The sequence below is a fragment of the Citrus sinensis genome, chromosome 6, assembly GCF_022201045.2.
Source record: "Citrus sinensis cultivar Valencia sweet orange chromosome 6, DVS_A1.0, whole genome shotgun sequence".
Taxonomy (NCBI): domain Eukaryota; kingdom Viridiplantae; phylum Streptophyta; class Magnoliopsida; order Sapindales; family Rutaceae; genus Citrus; species Citrus sinensis.
Window position 1 is genome coordinate 25063412 of NC_068561.1, and position 17792 is coordinate 25081203.

The 17792-nt window shown below is 34.9% G+C and overlaps 4 protein-coding genes across 15 annotated transcripts; 2 read left to right on the top strand and 2 right to left on the bottom strand.

Annotated features, from left to right (window-relative positions):
* Positions 1-148: 148 nt before the first annotated feature.
* Positions 149-2089, bottom strand: LOC102619524 (auxin efflux carrier component 8). Its single transcript, XM_006482474.4, has 6 exons — positions 1430-2089; positions 1154-1322; positions 986-1071; positions 751-908; positions 595-671; positions 149-508 (listed from the first exon to the last, which is right to left on the bottom strand). Exons 1-6 carry the CDS (start codon positions 1935-1937, stop codon positions 442-444), a joined length of 1065 nt encoding a protein of 354 aa, XP_006482537.1. The 5' UTR covers positions 1938-2089; the 3' UTR covers positions 149-441.
* Positions 2090-8938: 6849 nt separating this feature from the next.
* On the top strand, positions 8939-9352 carry LOC107177581 (egg cell-secreted protein 1.4). Its single transcript, XM_015531586.1, has one exon. The coding sequence runs from the start codon at positions 8939-8941 to the stop codon at positions 9350-9352; it is 414 nt and encodes a 137-aa protein (XP_015387072.1).
* An 871-nt stretch (positions 9353-10223) lies between these two features.
* On the top strand, positions 10224-14478 carry LOC102609496 (uncharacterized). 9 transcript variants are annotated; one of them, XR_008055596.1, is made up of 10 exons: positions 10224-10643; positions 11489-11550; positions 11895-11949; positions 12161-12283; positions 12612-12698; positions 13465-13581; positions 13704-13796; positions 13929-14014; positions 14160-14303; positions 14419-14478. XR_008055596.1 is itself a non-coding variant. In XM_052443003.1 (10 exons), the coding sequence occupies exons 1-9, from the start codon at positions 10539-10541 to the stop codon at positions 14288-14290; spliced, it is 804 nt and encodes a 267-aa protein (XP_052298963.1). In that variant the 5' UTR covers positions 10225-10538; the 3' UTR covers positions 14291-14303; positions 14419-14478. The 9 variants fall into 9 exon arrangements, 8 of the variants coding, with proteins under 8 accessions (XP_052298964.1, XP_052298965.1, XP_052298963.1 ...); XM_052443003.1 differs by having other exon boundaries at positions 10225-10643; positions 13984-14014; XM_052443004.1 differs by having other exon boundaries at positions 14160-14478.
* Positions 14479-14628: 150 nt separating this feature from the next.
* LOC102609771 (uncharacterized) lies at positions 14629-17650 on the bottom strand. Of its 4 annotated transcripts, XR_008055595.1 has the most exons (9): positions 17483-17650; positions 16256-16771; positions 16100-16180; positions 15779-16006; positions 15619-15675; positions 15228-15293; positions 15026-15061; positions 14858-14917; positions 14693-14778 (listed from the first exon to the last, which is right to left on the bottom strand). XR_008055595.1 is itself a non-coding variant. In XM_052443001.1 (8 exons), exons 2-8 carry the CDS (start codon positions 16724-16726, stop codon positions 14647-14649), a joined length of 1095 nt encoding a protein of 364 aa, XP_052298961.1. In that variant the 5' UTR covers positions 16727-16771; positions 17483-17649; the 3' UTR covers positions 14629-14646. The 4 variants fall into 4 exon arrangements, 2 of the variants coding, with proteins under 2 accessions (XP_052298961.1, XP_006482668.2); XM_052443001.1 differs by lacking the exon at positions 15026-15061 and having other exon boundaries at positions 14629-14778; positions 17483-17649; XR_003065853.2 differs by having other exon boundaries at positions 14736-14778; positions 15026-15293.
* Between the last annotated feature and the right edge of the window lie 142 nt (positions 17651-17792).

A 17792-nucleotide genomic window follows, 5' to 3' on the forward strand; every position in this document is an offset into this window, starting at 1 on the left:
TGAAAATGACATGTCAAGCAGGGAACAACTTGAAGATTGGACCTATATATCAATAAAAATCGGAGCAGTTATGATTTTTATGGTCTTTTTTTCTTTTCTTTTCCTTTTTTTTTCCCCAAGAACACACTAACAAAAATGTTGATGAAACTATGCTTTATTAGAACTTGATTTGATCATAGGCTTCGAAACTTAGTAGCAATAACTTATATGTTTTAATCATTGCATAAGCTTGTTAATTTCTGTATAGATATGCTTACAAGCCCTTGGAAAAAAAAAAAAACTAGAACAAACGGTTCGTATTGTATTCCCATGTTGAAGAAAATTGAATAAACTGAATAAGACTTCTACACGACATGTAGAACGCCACGGCTCTTCTTGAACTTTGAAATTAGGCTGCATAATCACCGCTTGCAAGTCATTTTGCATAGTTCCTGAAGCATTTTACAATGCTAACAGGAAGTAGTATGCCAATGTTACAGGCAAGGTTATGATCATGCCAAATAATACCCTGAACCAAAAAAAAAAAAAATGATATCAAAAAACTAATCTTGATACACAAAGATAAGAAGAGAGATACATTGAAGCAGAAATTACCCTGTACTCAATATATCCGGATGAACATTATACTCTTTAGCGAAAACAAATGGCACGATTCCTTGAGGAAGAGCTGCCTGCACTTCAGAAAACACAGATTTTTGGGCTTAAATCCCAATGACTGATTGAGGAAAAATAAGTTCTGTAAATAAGCACCTGTACAAATGCAATTTTAAACAATGTGCCCCTGAGTCCAATGGCAAAAGATGATGCTGCCATTAAGGCAGGCCCTACAATGAACTTCAGTGCCATGGCTGCTGCTGCCATTCTTGTGCCACAAGCTATTATGCTGGGACGCGATGCCATGAAAAGACCTGTAAGGTATACTTTCTTTTATCAGTATTCATATTGAAAGATGATTTAAGCGAATGATACATGATAATATTAATACCTAAGCTGAACATTGCCATGCCAAGACCTCCATTTGACAGTATCCGAACTGATTGGTCTATAATTGCTGGCAATTTTACTCCCCACCTGCAACAGATTCATAATCTCTATAACAAAAATATCAAAATGAGGTGAAAAAATGTGATGTACTTGTGTTGTAGAGACATGCCTGAATTCTATACTTGCCCAAATTAGGCCCAGCAAAGTTGCATGTGTATTGGGATTAATAATAAGCTTTCTTCCCACTGTCAATAGAATGTGCGTAGTCCTTACTCTCGTTGCTGTTCTGTTCTGTGCTTCCTCTTCTCCCTCTTTGGCTTGTGAAGCGTCATGTTCCTCTTAAAATGGAGAGACAAAACAAAATTTTGAGACTTCATGTTAGAATTTAGACAAGAAAAATGAAAAATTCATGCATCGAAAAGTAATCTGTGCATCTAAAGGATACCTGGGGTTTCCGGATTTGGTGTGACAGAAGCTGATTTTGCAGCATTAAGCTCAAAGAGGAACAGCAATAAATTGTACCAAATTAGGCTCTGTAACACAACTATCTGTGCAAGGAGCAAGGCTGCTTCTTCACTGTACATAGCCCTCAACAACGGAATCCCGAGGATCAAGGAGTTAGGCAAAGTTGAAAGAGAGAGGCCAGTGATGATCCACCTTAAGCCACCTCGCGAACTGATTTTGGTGATTGCTACTAGTACTAAAAAGGCTAGTAGTTTCTGAAGAAAATCTGCATATATGAGTTTCAGGTTCATCTTATAGGGATTGTTTTTAGAAATCACTTGGAATGACAACAATGGAATTGAAAATTTGGCAACAAATTTGTTTATGCCTGCACATTGATCTGGTGTAAAAAGCTTCCACCATTTCACAGATATATAAGCTAACAACATAGCAACATATAATGGGACACAGGCAGCAACAACATGATAAGCATCAACCACAGAAATCATATTGGCAAACTAGTGATAGATCAATTGCTGTGAAAATGTGACTGGTTTTTTGCAGTTTCTTGTGTGGATTTTTGGCAACAGGAACTTTATATGCTGTTTACCAAAATTCTTCTTAATCCCCAGAATGACCTTATTGCATAAAAAATCATAATCTTTCGCGTTATGTAAACTCAGGGTAATACTGGCATGTTAGTCAAAAGTTAAGATTCTAACTTCCTTGTGGGTTATGTTCATGCATGCTTAGTGGATTCTTTAGGCAAAGGTGAGCGAGATAGCCTGACACTATAATATCTTTTGCACTAGGCTTTAATTTCATGATCTCAATCTCAAAGAGCAAAATCTGATTTCATTTAGTTCATTTTGCTTGTTTGCTTCCTAAGTTTGAGCACGGAAACACTCATCAAATATTTGATACTTTTAGCGTAAATTAAATTAAATTGCAGTCTTTACTCCGAATTTGAACACGTAATCAAATTAACCACCAACTTTTTGTTTGGTAAAGTTAACCAATTCCATTAAAGTTTCCTTAACTTATAATAATAATTGGTTAATCCCTAACATTTCTTTACTTCAAAATTAATGCTAAAGTCCATCATTTTTTAATTGTTAGATTTATCTATTAAAGAAAGACTAAATCATTCTTCAAAAAGTGTAATAGGTTGTTCAATATTTTTGTAATGTGAAACAGATTCTTTATGAGGAGGGAAATATTTCATTTCGCTAAAGAATAAGAGAGTTTTGGTCATTTTCCCATTAAACAAACCCACTTCTTTTTCTTATTTAAAAAAAAAAAATATATATATATATATACATATATATACATACTAATATTAGCTTAAATGGGAAAGTATGGCCTATCAACCTTAGTATAGAATTATACATTGCTTTGGATTTTTCATATGCGAGGTTTTGGAAGGAGGAATAAAGAAGTGAATTGCAAGGGAAGTAATTGATGTGTACTGAGTTTATAACAACAGTAGAGGGGAAGAATTTTTCCATACATGGTCAAAAGTGTAAGAATAAGTGTTGTGGGGAATTCTCTTTTAAAAATGTGAAAATTTCCCCCAAAAATAAAAAAATAAAAAAATCTATTGCCTCCATCTTCAAGCTGCTGCAAGAATGAGAAATCCAATCAATCATATGTTTTTCCATGACGCTTTTAATTTCTCATATTTCCCCATTACAAATAGACAGGAAAAAAATTATTGCAAACACATTTCCATGTTCTAATTTCATTCAAGAATCGGGACTACAGCTAAAGACAATGTTCTATTTATATCTGCAACCGCTGAATAAAGTTTGCAGCTTTCTCCTTTTTAGGTGTCCAGTTGCCATCACAATGAATATATTCAGAAATAATCGTCAACACAAAGTATATTTGGAGAGCATAATATATGTAACGGACTTTTGTTCACAACTAGTCCACTTGAATATTTATTCGATACTAAACTCACATCTGTTGTCACAAAGGAAATCTGTACTCACTTTACCATAAGCTTTGCAATATGAAGAGTAGCATTCATCAATCACAATCAATCAGTAGGCATCGGACTTTACTCTTTTCACATATTATAATAGATTTTAGTATTTTACATATTACAATCATTGTACGAGTAAAAAGATACATGTGTGTATATACATACATATGTATCTTTAGGATTTTTTTTTTTTTTTTTTGGTTGGTTACTGAAAAGATCTTCAAGCTGAAACATTTTTGATTAATTTATGCTTTAGTGGAAAAACATTTTATGAAAGCATTGCTGCTCACACATGTAAAAGCATCTTCACTCCTATTTTTAGTACTGTTCTGTTAATGAAGGAAAGAATGAAATACTTTTTGTTATTTCAAGTTATTGCTATCTGTTCTCATCGTTTCCATTTTGCTAGACATTGACCAATTTCTTGATTTTAAAACATTTAATTAACTTTATTTTTTAAGAAAATTAATGTTGAATTCCAATTCCAGACTGCTTTTTCATCAACTGCATGCCTTTGCCTTTACTTATTTCCAAAAGAAGAAGAAGAAAAAAAGTAAAAAATAGCCTAGACGAACATTCCTTTCTCCATCTAGATGGAGAAAGCAAGGTTAGAATATTAGGACTTTGTGCGTAGATGTTGGCGTGTTTTAAAAATAATTTACATTATCAAAATTAAACATTTTTTTTTGTTAAAATTACTTAGATGATGGGGGTTAACAGCATAATTTACATGTAATATAAATCAAAAAATAAAATATAAAAGGAGGAGGCAGTGCCAAACCTTCAATAAAATAAATAAATAAAACAAATCATAAAAAAGACTGAAAAAAAAAAAACAGAACACCCCAAAAAAAAAATCATCGCCTAAAACTGACAAATCTTGATAATACAGCATGATCAAAATTGTTAGCATTACTTGGCAGGAGAGAAGTACTAAGAGGAGCACCAACTAAGCGAGTGAGCCTTGTAACTATGGCTCACGGCTTTAATTTGCTTTGATAATCTCCTTGCTAACAGCAACTTCACCAAGCATGATAAGGTATTTATCATCAAACTTTATATTGTTGACAGATTTATTCAATATCGGTGGTGTGCTTAATTTAATTAATGTTGCAGGTGATTTGGCGCTGGATGGAGGCAATGATACCGAGGGTGATGAGGGACCAGTTCAAAGACTGTCGAGATGCAGATTAAGTTTTGGTTCATCTTGCGAACAATGAGTACACTCACTGGAAAATGTATGCAATTTCTGGGTGCGAAAACCCCACCATTATTAGCCGGTGTAACAGGTTCGTTACTGCTTCAAATTGCAAAGAGGTGGCAAAAAGAGACAACGAAGCTATAATGGATGAATGGAAGCATTGGATATGGAGATCAGAGGGAAATATATTCAATTATTCATAAATGGAGATTTCTTTACAGAATCTGGTGACCCAGGATGCGATTCAGTGATAAGGAGTTGTATCAAAGCAGAGCCAGGAGAATGTGTTGAATGGCTATGCTGGTGCACTTGAATGCTTTCCTGGCAAGAAATGCTGCCATAGCAACTACTCCTGCTGTGTTATATAATCAATTGTTGCCTCAAATTAATTTTCCCCCTTGTATGGAACCTGATGGAAGACTTTTTGCCTGTCAAATTTTTATTTATTTATTTGTGGGGAAAATTTTTGAAGTAATTCAGAAGATTATTGGAAGAAATATTTCGTTGGCCTGCCTGGGCCGTGTCAATTTCTTAGCCAGGAGTCTGATTTTTACTTTCAATCGGTTTTCTTCCAGCGTTCCTGCTTTAACTTCTAGTTAGCTTCGAGTTTCGTATCAGCAAATTTCCTGCAAAACACTCCCTAATTAGATTTCAAGAAAAATAAGGACAATGAAGAAGAATCAGGATTATCTCTGATACAAAATGAGGTATGAGTAGAGGGAATTTTGGTAGTATTTTTTTTTTAAATTTTGAATAAGTCTAAATTTAGTTAAAGAATATAAACGATGATATGTCTGTTTTTTTATTAATTTTTGAATATTAACGACATCTTATTTATTTTTATAAAAAAATATTTTAAAAATAATTATTTGATGTCTTGATAAGTTAAAATAAAAAAGAAATTTGGTTTCATAATATATTAAATAAATATATTTAATAAAAATATTTTTTAGATATAATATTTATTTTTCACTTAGACAAATTTCATAAAAATTATTTTTGTATTTAAATGTAAATGTTTAGAAATAAAATAATTTTTTTTTAAAAAAGCCAATTATTTGTGAATAAATAATTCTACACTCTGGCAATAATAAGTATGGGTAATTTTTAAAGACCTCCCATGAGGTTTGTAGTATTAACATTTATATAAAATGTATTAATTTAATTACAAACGCCTCCTCTGCTGTTAATGTGTTAATTTAATTACAAACGCCTCCTCTGCTGTTAGTTACTAGTTAAGTTGACCGTTAGTGGACTATTTAAATTACTAAAATACCCTTCCTGCTAAAATAATAAATTATTAAAAAAATAATTAGTTTGAAAATAACCCCATCTTGGCAAACTCAAACTCATCACCATCATTAAGAGATATTGGTTGAAGGAATAAAAACTAGCAAATATGCCTTCTTCTTCAACCACAATCATCTCCAAATGCACAATATGCCTAGATCAAAAATCAAGAATCAAGCTTCTCAGGCTCTGTGTTCAGACCTCTCTATGCTCTCTTGCTAGTACATTCAAAAGGGTGTCCTCCTCACAGCTCCTCCATTTTCAATCACCCATTTCATTTCGTTGCTAAGGCAATCACTTTCGGTCACTCTTTCCCACTTCCTCGCCCTCGCCGGCCGCCTCTTCACCAACTCTGATGGCCACATCAGCATCCTCTGCAACTACGCGGGCATCGACTTCATTCACGCAAATGCCACTTTCCTTTCCGTCAACAACCTCCTCTCACCCATCGACGTCCCCGATTCTCTGAAGGAGTTCTTCGCTTTTTTGGCTTCCTTCCGAAGTTTCTTCTCATCCTTCGACTTCTTCTCCGCCGCACCTTCATGGAAGACTTGAGCCAACACCAAAATGTAAACCTAAAATCTTTTCTAATCTTGATTTCTTCACAGCTTTTACTAAAAAAAAGATGAAAATGGTGTTTGGGCTTTTACTTCTTCGAGAGAGAAAGATAAATTAGGTGTTTATTTAGTTGAAATTTAAGTTTCTCTTGTCCATTGGTCATTGCCAAGCTCTTACTCTCTAGGTAATAAAGTGAAACAGTCAAGATTTCTCAGATATGGAGCTTCACTTTGAATTATTTTGAAATTTAAAAATATTTTTACAAGTTTATTCTTTTATACTAACGTTATATTTATTCTTATACTAACGGTAGAAAAAGTGTCTGTAATTATATTAATATATTGGATCAGGCTACGGTACTATAGTGGTATTGTGCCACATCCTTTGTTTTTTGTGGCTGCAGTGTTGTAAATTTTCATATAACTCCTTTTTACTCGTTTTTATTTAAACTTTGATTCACAAATATTAAGTTAATATCTACTGCATCCATATGAACATTTTAGTTAGCACATTATACTCTTTATTATTTACAAATTCTTATTCTATATTGCACTTATATCACAATACCCTCTCTGTGAACCGAAATGCCTATGTCGAACCCACAAACCCGACCTGGATGCTATTTCCATTTCCAGCCACTTTACCGGCCAAGGTTGGTACCGATCGGAAGATCGTGCGATGCCGGTCATCTCCATGTCAATCTTGTCGCCGAAAAGCGTTCGAAAAGCTGCAGATTGAAGCCGTGAAAAGCCGCTGAACCGCTGCTTCAATTCGCCGTGATTTCTCTGGTTTCCGGTGACGCTATCACTTGGGTTTTGCTCCCCACGATTCCCTCTGTATTTTTCGACCAATCACAGCCACTGGGGGAGCCGATTTGTCGTTGATCGGTTGTTGAAGGATTCATGGCTTTGGAAGCTCGATCAGGTGCCATCACCACGCGTGAGAGGTCACCACCGCCACCGTTGGACTCAGCTCGGCCAGAAGTGTCTAACTCGAGTTTTCTGTCGCCGTTAGTTGAAATTCGGTCACCGTTGGTCGGCATGGATATTTCGGTAATGTTCACATGGATGCAGTTGAAATTAACTTAATATTTATAAAGTAAAGTTTAAATAAAAAAGAGTAAAAGGGGTTATATGAAAATTTACCATAAAAGACAAAAAGAAGTGACACGATACCACTGTGGTATTAGCGGATCCTAATTAATATATTTTATCTAAATATTAATACGGCAAACTTAAGGGAAGATCTTAAAAATTACCCAATAAATATAGCGGTGGGGTTGAAGTGCAAACTTTATACCTCCAGTTTATCTTTGACCAGTTAATGAACTTTCTAGTTTCTACGGTCTCGAAAAATTATTTTAAAAAAATGGGTCCATGGGCAACAAACCCAAGACCGCTACTGAGTGCTGGCGTTGCAAAAAGACTGAGCCGACAACTGCCAAGCGTATCTATATATATATATAAAGCTGAGACTTGAGGAGGTGATGTGGCATCACCATTTCTCATCTTTGTATATTCTCTATTATCTAATAAATAGAGAAATTTTCTTTTAGATTTGACTTTTCATCTTCTCATAATTAATTTGATTGTTATTACATAATAACAATTATGCAAAAGTTTTAATAAGGCATATTCTTTGTAATGAACATTCAATGGGGAATGTTATGAATTTATTAAAATAAATGTAGATGTTCATAACATATATCTCTTATTCTCCCCACTATCTCTCATTAACAACCTTTAGCTTCTCTATAACTCCCACTATCTCACAAGGAATTATGATCCATAATTTTTCATTATCTCACAAGGAATTATGATCCATAATTTTTCATTAATTTCATGGAGTGATTATGTAACTATAAAAAGAGAGCTCATCTTTTTGTTTTGTACACACACAATTGGAATGAATAAAATCACTCTATAATATATTCTCTCATTTTATTCTTTATCTTGCGTTGCTTCTTTATTTGTATTGCTGGCTAATAGCTTGTTTTGTTTTTTATAAGGCTGCCTCATCTTAAAAAAAAATCAATTCATATTTTTTATCAGTTTCATCAAGTGTAAAGTAAGAAAAAAGGATAATACTAAATTCTTTTTTCAAAACCGCGTGAAGCGCGGTTCTATTTTCTAGTATTTTTATAAAGTTGGGACTACAAGAGGTGATATGGCATCACCATTTCTCATCTTTATATATTCTCTATTATCCAACAAATAGAGAAATTTTCTTTCAGATTTGGCTTTTCATCTTCTCATAATTAATTTGAATGTTATTACACAATCAATATGTAACAGTTCATCAAAAACCCCACTATCTTCTCTAATTGAAACCTTCTTGATCATAAATTAAGCAATAATTTATAAACATTTTTAATCACTCTTCTCCTTCTCCTCCACCTTAATTTATAAATAGCAACAAAAAAATATGATATCCCACGTAAACATAAACACAACATAAAAGAACAGAAAATAACAATGGTTCTAAAACATGTGTTTTTCATTTTGGCCCGCACTTGCCTAGCAAATATTGCAAATGCAACCAGCATGAATGATCGCCTCAACAACAAAATAAAACTAGGCTACGATCTTGCAATAAGACTTGAAGCTAGCGGAGGCCTAACGGAGTGCTGGAACACGTTAATGGAGATGAAATCATGCTCAAATGAGATTGTTATATTCTTCCTTGATAGCCAGGATGATATTGGCCTTGACTGTTGCCGCGCTATTGATATCATCACCCGTAATTGCTGGCCTGCAATGCTCACTTCTCTCGGATTCACTGCCGAAGAAGGAAATATACTAAGAGGCTACTGTGATGCATCTTTTGCTCCTTCTCTAGGTGGCTTCGTGGTGATATATCAGCCTCAGGTTTCCAAGGTTTTGGCTTAGACAAGGTGCATCTATGGCACTTCTATTTCTGTGGTGTTAATTTAGCTAATGCAATTTTAAATAATTAAAATAGTCTTTTTGATTTTAGCTTTACTTTATTTTTTCATGTTTTTTTTTTGAAGTCTTGCCTCTTAATCGAATAGAATAAATTGTTAAAAGTAGAATAAGAAAAAAAGAATAATATTAAATTCTTTTTTTAAAACCGCGCAAAGCGTGATTCTATTTCCTAATATATAAATATGAGTGGAGCCAAACGTAAACTTTATCTAAACATTGACAGAAAGTTTCAATTCAGTCCTTTATTGTTTATGAAATTCTTTTCCGGATCTAGGGTCTTCTGCCTCTGTGAAAGGCAGGTGCATAGAAGGTCTCTTGAAAGATTGCCGGAAAACTGAAGATTATAAAGTTAGGTATGAGAAAATTTTGGTTCTGAGTTCTTTTTTCTTAAAAAATTAATTATTATATTTTTTTAAAAAGAAAATTTAAAATACATCGAGATAAGATAATCAATTAATGCATATATAATATTTATATTTGAATTTAATATAATTATTACTTATATGATAATTTTTTTAAAAATATATATAATATGTTTTATTTATCATAAGACTGACATAACATAATATCTCTCGTATATTTTAAAATTTCTCCTTATTTAGTTCATAATTTTGTTGATTCTTTAGTTGTGGATTTTAAGAACTAATCATGCATTTTAAAAAAAAAAAGGAGGAAACTGTTGCTCCACGTCACTTCTACTTTGATGTGGCAAATCATTGAAACAATACATAGCAAACACTGCGCTCCAAATGCATGAGAATTCATTCTAATTGATGATGACACTTAGCAAACACTTGGCCCCATGCATGCAATTCTATAGCCAGGCGTCATCTAGTTTGTGTTGGTTTTGTTATTATTACATGATTCACATTTGGTTTTAGCAAATGGATATGCCGCATCGCATTTGACAAATTAAAAACAACGTCTAAGTATAGTAATTGATTTGATTTTTCGTGGCTTAAATTGGGAGAAGAGAACCAACGGACCTTAAATAAAAGTGGCGAACGTGGACGGATTACAGGTGCGGGCACCGTTGAAGTAAGGTGGCGCCAAAGGTCGAAAGTACGACGGAGAGGAGCTGAGCCAGAGGCGTGGGGCCTGCAGGCTGTGCCTGTTTCTGTTACCAAAAATGGGTGTAACGTTTCTCACTTGGGCCTCTGCCTTTCGAATCGGAGTCTTGTTCCTCCTCCTCGCAGTCCTTCTCGTCTCCTGCATTTCCCTTCCCATTGAAAAGGCACGTGTTTTATGTCATTTAATTTCCTTTCTTTTTTAACCCTATCATTCTGCATATCTTGTTTAAATTTGCACGTGCTTGTTTCTGGCTATTTCAGTTATCTTTTTTTTTCTTTTCCGAAAATGCTAAAGAGACGAAGCGCTCAACAAATGGTTCACAAAAATAACGAAAAATCGGTGCCATGTTTAAAATTTAAGTGAATGTTCGGTGCACTGTAAGCAATTTCAGGGTTTCGGTATTGTTGTGATCCATTTTTTCATTTCAATTATTACGGTAGAGTATTAATTTATACGCTTATAATAATACCACATAGCCTAGGGTCTTCAGAGACCGAGTTGTGCCCAAACTCCCAAATTGAGCTTAGATAAAAAATTTGTATCGACTAGTGACGAGACCTATATCCATACCTAGGAAGGAAGAAATGTTGAGGGCGTCACACCACTAGGCTAGGCCTTTAGTGGCTATTTCATTTGAAGTTATATTCTCAAAAACATATGGGACTCTAATTTTGTCCCACATTGCTAAATTATGGCTTAATTTAGCAAAGCCTTGGCATGTGGCCTTATAGGCACTTGGGTTCCTCCTCCGCACAAGCCAAATTTTAGATGAGTTGTATCAGAAGAATAGACACTGCTTGGAGAAGGCTCTTGTGGAAGGCCTTCATCACCAAGAAGGCACTACCTGGTCACGTGTCGGGTGCAGGATCCGTGGAGAGCCCAACAGATGGGCAGCCGTGCATATCCTTTCTAAGGGATGGCTATTAAGTAGATTAGTCATAGGTTACTGTCACAATCTCCTTCATTTGTGATATTTTTATTAAGAAAAAAAATTGTTTATTTTTACAGATATTGAAGGATTTTTTGATATGGATAAAGCAGGAACTTGGGCCTTGGGGTCCGCTTGTATTGTAAGAAATTCATCTTCCATTATGTCATCCTTGCTGATCACCTTGATTAAGGTTCTAGCATAAGCAAAGTACTACACTGATCAAAAACAGAAACTACTTGATGAGTGTGGTTACTAACTATTTCTAATATTATCCAAGTGGAAATATAATAAAATCATTAAATAATGAACTATTGATTCTAAGCCATCTCTGGCGATGAATCAACAATTAGCAATTTGTATATAAGTACGCTATGATTTCTTCTGAGATGGAAGAAACTAAGGCTTCATTCCATGAATGAATAAACATTAGTACAAGTAGTTGCCAGTCATATATATCTAATATTTTTTTCTGGAATTTTATAGGATCATCGCATATGTTCCTCTCACTGTCCTGGCAATTCCTGCTTCGATACTGACAGTAGGTTTAATTTGGATTCTTTCTTTTGTTTCTTTTGAGATTCTATGCAGAGCAGTTTTCTTCTGCTTGCATTTATCATTGAAAAAATGTGTACAAATAATTTTGGTCAAGAGTGATGTTTGTCCCAGTTTCTTTTTTTGTACTTTATTGAAGATTTTGACCTCATGCGGCAGTTTCTTTGTCATTTTTCCTTTTGTCCTGCATTTTCCAGCTTGGAGGTGGTTATCTTTTTGGACTGCCACTAGGAGTCATAGCTGATTCTGTTGGTGCAACAATAGGTGCAACAGCTGCATTCCTTATTGGTAGAACAGTGAGTTCCTCTACTCCTGCTCATGTGAGTTATAGATCATATTATCATTTGTGTGTGTGTGTGTGGGTCAACTGCAATATTTCTTGGTAAGGCAAGCACCTCATCCCTTTACCCCAGAAACATGAAGAAGACATCAATGCATTTCTGTTTTACTTTCCTGAAGACTGATATTTCTGCACCTTTTTTAATTTTAGTTACTGTTTATTTGAGTCTTTCTAAGTAAAGAGTCTGTCTCTTTTCTTATATTAAAGAATTGTTGCAACATTTTTCTTTCTGAAAACATGTTTTTTCTTCTTGTTATATTTTTGTCATTTGTAGACCTACATGCTTCTTAGTTTGTGCTGTAGTGCAGTTTGGAAGATCATTTGTCATCTCCAAGTTGAAGAACTATCCCAAATTTCAGGCTGTTGCAGGGGCAATCCAGAAATCTGGCTTTAAGGCAAGAGTTCTCATAGAAGCTTACTGGGAAAAGTTTATCCGGACTTCCATTTAGATTTGTTAATGTCAATTATTTATATTTATTTATCCAGTGGCTGATGAATATGTTCAATGATCGTTGAAAATTACAGCAACTAATTATCATAAGTAACCATTAAAAGAAAACTGACAAATCTATCATTAACCCAGTGAACTTTGCTGACAGCAATGCTGATGGCATAATGTTTTCTCATCTTCAGTTGAGCTTAGACACATTGATAATAGGGTCAATAGCATTTACCTTTTTGAGTTAACAATTAAAGAAATTGCATAAAGAAGTCTCCAAAACCTCACAGAAAATTTATAAGACTTCAATTGTGTAATCTTATGTGGCCGTTCAAAATCGATTGAATTTTGGAGAACTGAAGTGAAGCTAGAGAATCCTCATACTGGTTGGGAAATTTTAGATAAGAAGCATGAAGACAGAGACAGCAAAAGCTGATTAATCTTTACAAGTATCATACATTTTTGGCTATTTAAGTAGAGACTGCAATCAAGTTATTTCGTATAACTGATACCATGACACAGGTTATAGTCCAATATGGATAAGTACTTAAATATGAATATGAGATTATACTTTCTGGCTGTCTGAAATATTGTGGTGATTCTTCTTTGATCAATACTCGTGTGTTTATTTTTTATTTTATATGTTCTTTATATTCAAAAAATGCAATTCCTTTCCTCTGACTTATAATTTTTTGTTCTTTTTCTTTCGATTTTGCAATCAGATAATTTTCCTGCTTCGGCTTGTTCCCTTGATTCCATTTAACATCTTGAATTATCTCCTATCTGTAACTCCTGTTCACACAGGCAAGTACATGCTGGCATCCTGGTTGGGAATGATGGTAATTTAACATTCCAATATTTTATGGGCTTTCACCATTAATGATGGGTTCAAGCTTGCTAAATAACTCAGTTTTAAAAACCCATTTGACTACTGAACTCCTGATTTTGCTTCTTGTGACAGCCAAGTACATTTTCTCTGGTATATGTTGGAACGACTTTGAAGGATCTTTCTGATGTCACACATGGATGGAATGAGATTTCAGCAACTCGTTGGGTCAGCATAATGCCCTCTTATTCTGATAATATGAGGCTATATCACAGTCTCCAATAGATAAAAGGCATATTAGATTGACTTCAGTTTTTTAAATGAAATTTACTTTTATGCATGGTTGCTGACTCTGTGTAGGATGTTGCCTGTCATCCTTACTGGTTTTATAAGCTGCATTTTCTTGTGGATGTAGGTATATATGGCACTCGGCTTTGTGATATCTGGTTAGTTATCGTCAATTCTTGATTTGTCAACTCTTCTCCTATTTTTGATACAAAATTAGTTTAAATTGCGCAGGATTTCCCCTGAAATTGTTGTTAGGTTATGTAGAAGTACTGACTCTTTCTATTTGTTGCTGCTTCAATATAGTGATTCTGATGGTGTGTGTTGCTAAAGTTGCCAAGGCTTTGTTGGACAAATCACTGATTGAGAATGGTGAAAAGTGCATCATGGGCCAATCAATGCTTCCGGCTGGGGCAGAGTCTCCCTTGGATCTTTAGAGGCCTCTCATGAGTAAGACAGATCGACGAGGATAGATTGTGAGATACAGAATACTAATATCAAATTTCTTTAATGTTAATTCTACTCTTGTTTACTTTCGTTTGCTGATTTAAATGTGAGTCAGCAGGAGTGAGTACCGCAAAGGATCAGAAAATTCGAGAAGAATGTTTTCTCTTTTTCTTCTGCATTTTGATCTTTTTCTAGCATCCAATAAAAGCAGCTCAGGGCTAGCATAACCATTCAAAAAGACAAATTCACATAATTAAAAAAAACCATGAGTTTAGAAAGGATTGCCAGGCATCTTTGAGGTTTTTTGGCTTTGGCAAGGGTTACCCTTCAGCCGAAGACATGAGCATCAGATCAGGTATAGGCCGCTGCTCTCCAACAACTGACGTGCTGCTGAAGGATTCATCTTTGGCAATTCTGCCACCATCTCTTCAAATGGTTCATTTGTATTCTGTTCATTGAGAATGTAGTGGCCATATCCCTGCAAATAATCAGCATCAGTGTTTGGTTGCTACACAATGAGCTTGCTTGAGTTTTAATTACTCTTTGGTAATTAATACCTCGAGGAAAACGAAAGGATCTGAAGTTGGTTGGCATTCAAATCCGCTTTGACTTGGTTCCTACAGAATTGAGTTTGCTTTTCAAATTACTTCCTTAAGATTATGATATGGTTTGATAAACATACAAATCTACACCATCATTGCAAAATGTTTACGATAGATATGTACCTATGGAAGTAAATTTTTATCTTGAGATCGCTGGAACTGTCGTTAAAGCAAATGAAAGCAATGAAGAATCTGATTCAACTTATTTGAAGTTTGAACCATACGCTTGTATTGAATTTCGCACATAGAAAGAAATACATGTCAATGTGGTAAGTGACTGTCGGTGCATGAGTGGTGTAAAATGGAACCTCAGGGTACGCCATACCTTCACTCGTGACTGTAGAAACTTGATGTAGTCAATGGTATCATCCACCACAGCTGCATGACCACCCTGCAAAACCAAAAATGAACCAGTGCTCACCTTTAAAATTTCACATGCACAATCATTGGAACTAGACAGCGTGACGACGGACATTGGGATCCCAAAAAGCATGCACAATATAACGCCATTTCCTTATTACAATGGCATCTTTACAGTATTGTACTTAATAAACATATTACAAAATTCTGCTATTATTTTTATATGTAAAAGACAATGTATGAGGGAATTAGCATCAGGATATGCAGCACACCTTAAGAGTACATAATTGAAAAACTTCTCGTGTCATGCATACATGTTAATTGTCACGATAACTGTGAAAGCATTGACACATTACCTCTACAGAATGAGGAAGCAGTTCTTGCGATGCTCTGATTCTTTCAGCTCTTCGTGTCTTGCGACAATGAATCAGAAATAAACTTTAGTCAGAGTGCTAAAACGACTATTATTTTATTCAAAATGGGAAAAATTAGTAAAATGAATTATCTGATTGTAACCATATTTGTTGGTCCGTTGAGTATAGGGGTTGATACATTAGCTTCTGCAATGGCTGATAAGGGTATTCTACTTGCACGATAAGATGCACTGGCTACCCTGGATCGTTGTTTGGAAAGGTAAATAGATGGAGCAACTGTTACCCTGGGATAAAGTTGAGACACATTACATTCTTCATATGGTTCTTGTCTCCATAAAGTTTGATTCTGGTGCGAGATATTGGCATCTACCTATCAAAAATCAAGTCCTCAAGTTTAATGACTGCTTGAGATAATATGCTCAGCTTGTATTTGGAAATAGTGATATTAATGGATGAAATAAACCTGAGAAAGAATCTGCTGTGGGAAGAACATAAAGTTGCTGTTTTGTGATTCCACAACATCATATGGGTTTTGAAATCTTACCTGTAGCACATACCCAATCAGACATTTCAGCTTCATGGTTGTTGCCCCATAAAGCACCTAGGAAGATGGCTTTACCTTTGAAGCATCCAAGTCGAAGAATGGATAAGCAGGTGCATGACCACAGGCATTTCCAAGATTGTTGAACAATAGTTCTTTCTGGATTTCAGAGACTCCATAAGGAGGTGTATGACCGCAAGGGTTCCCAAGATTGTTGAACAATAGTTCTCTTTGGATTTCAGGGCCTCCATAAACAGAGTGAGCGCCACCAACAGGTGAAGTAATACACTCTAACATATCTGCACCAATAGCATTTTCAAGAAATGTGGAACTTTCTGCAATCAAATCAATGTAGCTGCGAGGAGCTTTCCAGCTGTATGGCCACTGAGGTAAAGGCAGAGAATTATGCTGGTTCCCATCCCATCCAGCTTCCGCAACAAAGGGTTGGTTTAGATCATATCCAAGTCCATGAGACTCATCATTGGCATTCCCATCAAATTTTGATGACATCAACCACTGAAATTTTTGCTGATCACTTTGTCCTTCCATTCTATATAACTCAAGCCAAACCTTCCAAGTTCCAACCCTTAGTTACTAGTAAGCAGTAAAATGGCATGAATTACTGTGAGTGGTAAGTACCGTAAACAAAGTGACAAAAAGCAGAGGAGTGAGTCTTATATAGAATTAATCGACAGATTCCAAAATTTTTTAATTTGATCAGAAATTTAAAACCAGACAAGCTAAATGGTATAAGATGCTAAGACGTAGAGAAACAACACATTTATGAAGACACGGCTTAAATCACAGGATATCAATGAATGCAGTGAGTCAATAAAGAACAGTCTTTATTTATTTATTAGCATCTTTTTTTCCCCCCGAAAATACAAAGTTCTTTATTTAGTTAATCTAAAAAATAGAAAAATAGATTACAAAATTAATTGTGCACATTTGACATCTGAGATCGGACTAAGTGAAAAGAAATGGAAATTTTTAATACAACAATACAATTTCAAGGGAAAGCAACTGGCTGTAAATCACATAACATAAGACAAGTTTAAGCTACAAAGAAATTTCCCATATATATGATATTAAAAACCGAACAGAAACCTACCCATATAAATGAAATGCTCATTTAAACATAGACCTATCAGAAGAAAAACATATATTCAAGTTTGATAGTTATACATAAAGACGTGATAAGCTAGTATAACAGCATGGTCATTTTTAGTACTACTGAAAACAACATGATACATGCTTATATATATATATGCACACCTAGAGATTCTACAGATAAGAGAAACTTACCCAAAGGATTTAAAGGTGGCGGAGTTAGGGTTTTGTGAGAGACAGGGGGATATTAATATTAATTGTAAGAGAAAAACCAAAGGAAAGAGCTTTGCCCTTTGCCACCTTTGCTTCTGGGATTGGCTTGTACGTACATTGTTGCAGCCATGTAGTATCCGCATTTTGGAGATAGTGAAGGACATGATGTGAAATGCCATATTTGTCCCCTTAAACGTGGAAATGGGGAATGAATTATCCACTTTTGTTTTCTCAGAGTGAGACGTTAACTTTTGTTTTCTTAGAGTGAGACGGCGCATTACTACAAAAATGG

Excerpts from the sequence above, each read along its gene's own strand:
- LOC107177581 (XM_015531586.1), top strand. The coding sequence starts at position 8,939 with ATGGTTCTAAAACATGTGTTTTTCATTTTGGCCCGCACTTGCCTAGCA.
- LOC102609496 (XM_052443003.1), top strand. The coding sequence starts at position 10,539 with ATGGGTGTAACGTTTCTCACTTGGGCCTCTGCCTTTCGAATCGGAGTC. Across the intron at positions 11,551-11,894 it reads CCTTGGGGTCCGCTTGTATT|GATCATCGCATATGTTCCTC; the intron begins GTAAGAAATTCA and ends GGAATTTTATAG. Across the intron at positions 14,015-14,159 it reads ACTCGGCTTTGTGATATCTG|TGATTCTGATGGTGTGTGTT; the intron begins GTTAGTTATCGT and ends GCTTCAATATAG.
- LOC102619524 (XM_006482474.4), bottom strand. The coding sequence starts at position 1,937 with ATGATTTCTGTGGTTGATGCTTATCATGTTGTTGCTGCCTGTGTCCCA. Across the intron at positions 909-985 it reads CATGGCAATGTTCAGCTTAG|GTCTTTTCATGGCATCGCGT; the intron begins GTATTAATATTA and ends TATACCTTACAG. Across the intron at positions 672-750 it reads TTAAAATTGCATTTGTACAG|GCAGCTCTTCCTCAAGGAAT; the intron begins GTGCTTATTTAC and ends TCTGAAGTGCAG.
- LOC102609771 (XM_052443001.1), bottom strand. The coding sequence starts at position 16,726 with ATGGAAGGACAAAGTGATCAGCAAAAATTTCAGTGGTTGATGTCATCA. Across the intron at positions 15,676-15,778 it reads TCAACGGACCAACAAATATG|ACACGAAGAGCTGAAAGAAT; the intron begins GTTACAATCAGA and ends CATTGTCGCAAG. Across the intron at positions 14,918-15,227 it reads TTCTACAGTCACGAGTGAAG|GAACCAAGTCAAAGCGGATT; the intron begins GTATGGCGTACC and ends TCAATTCTGTAG.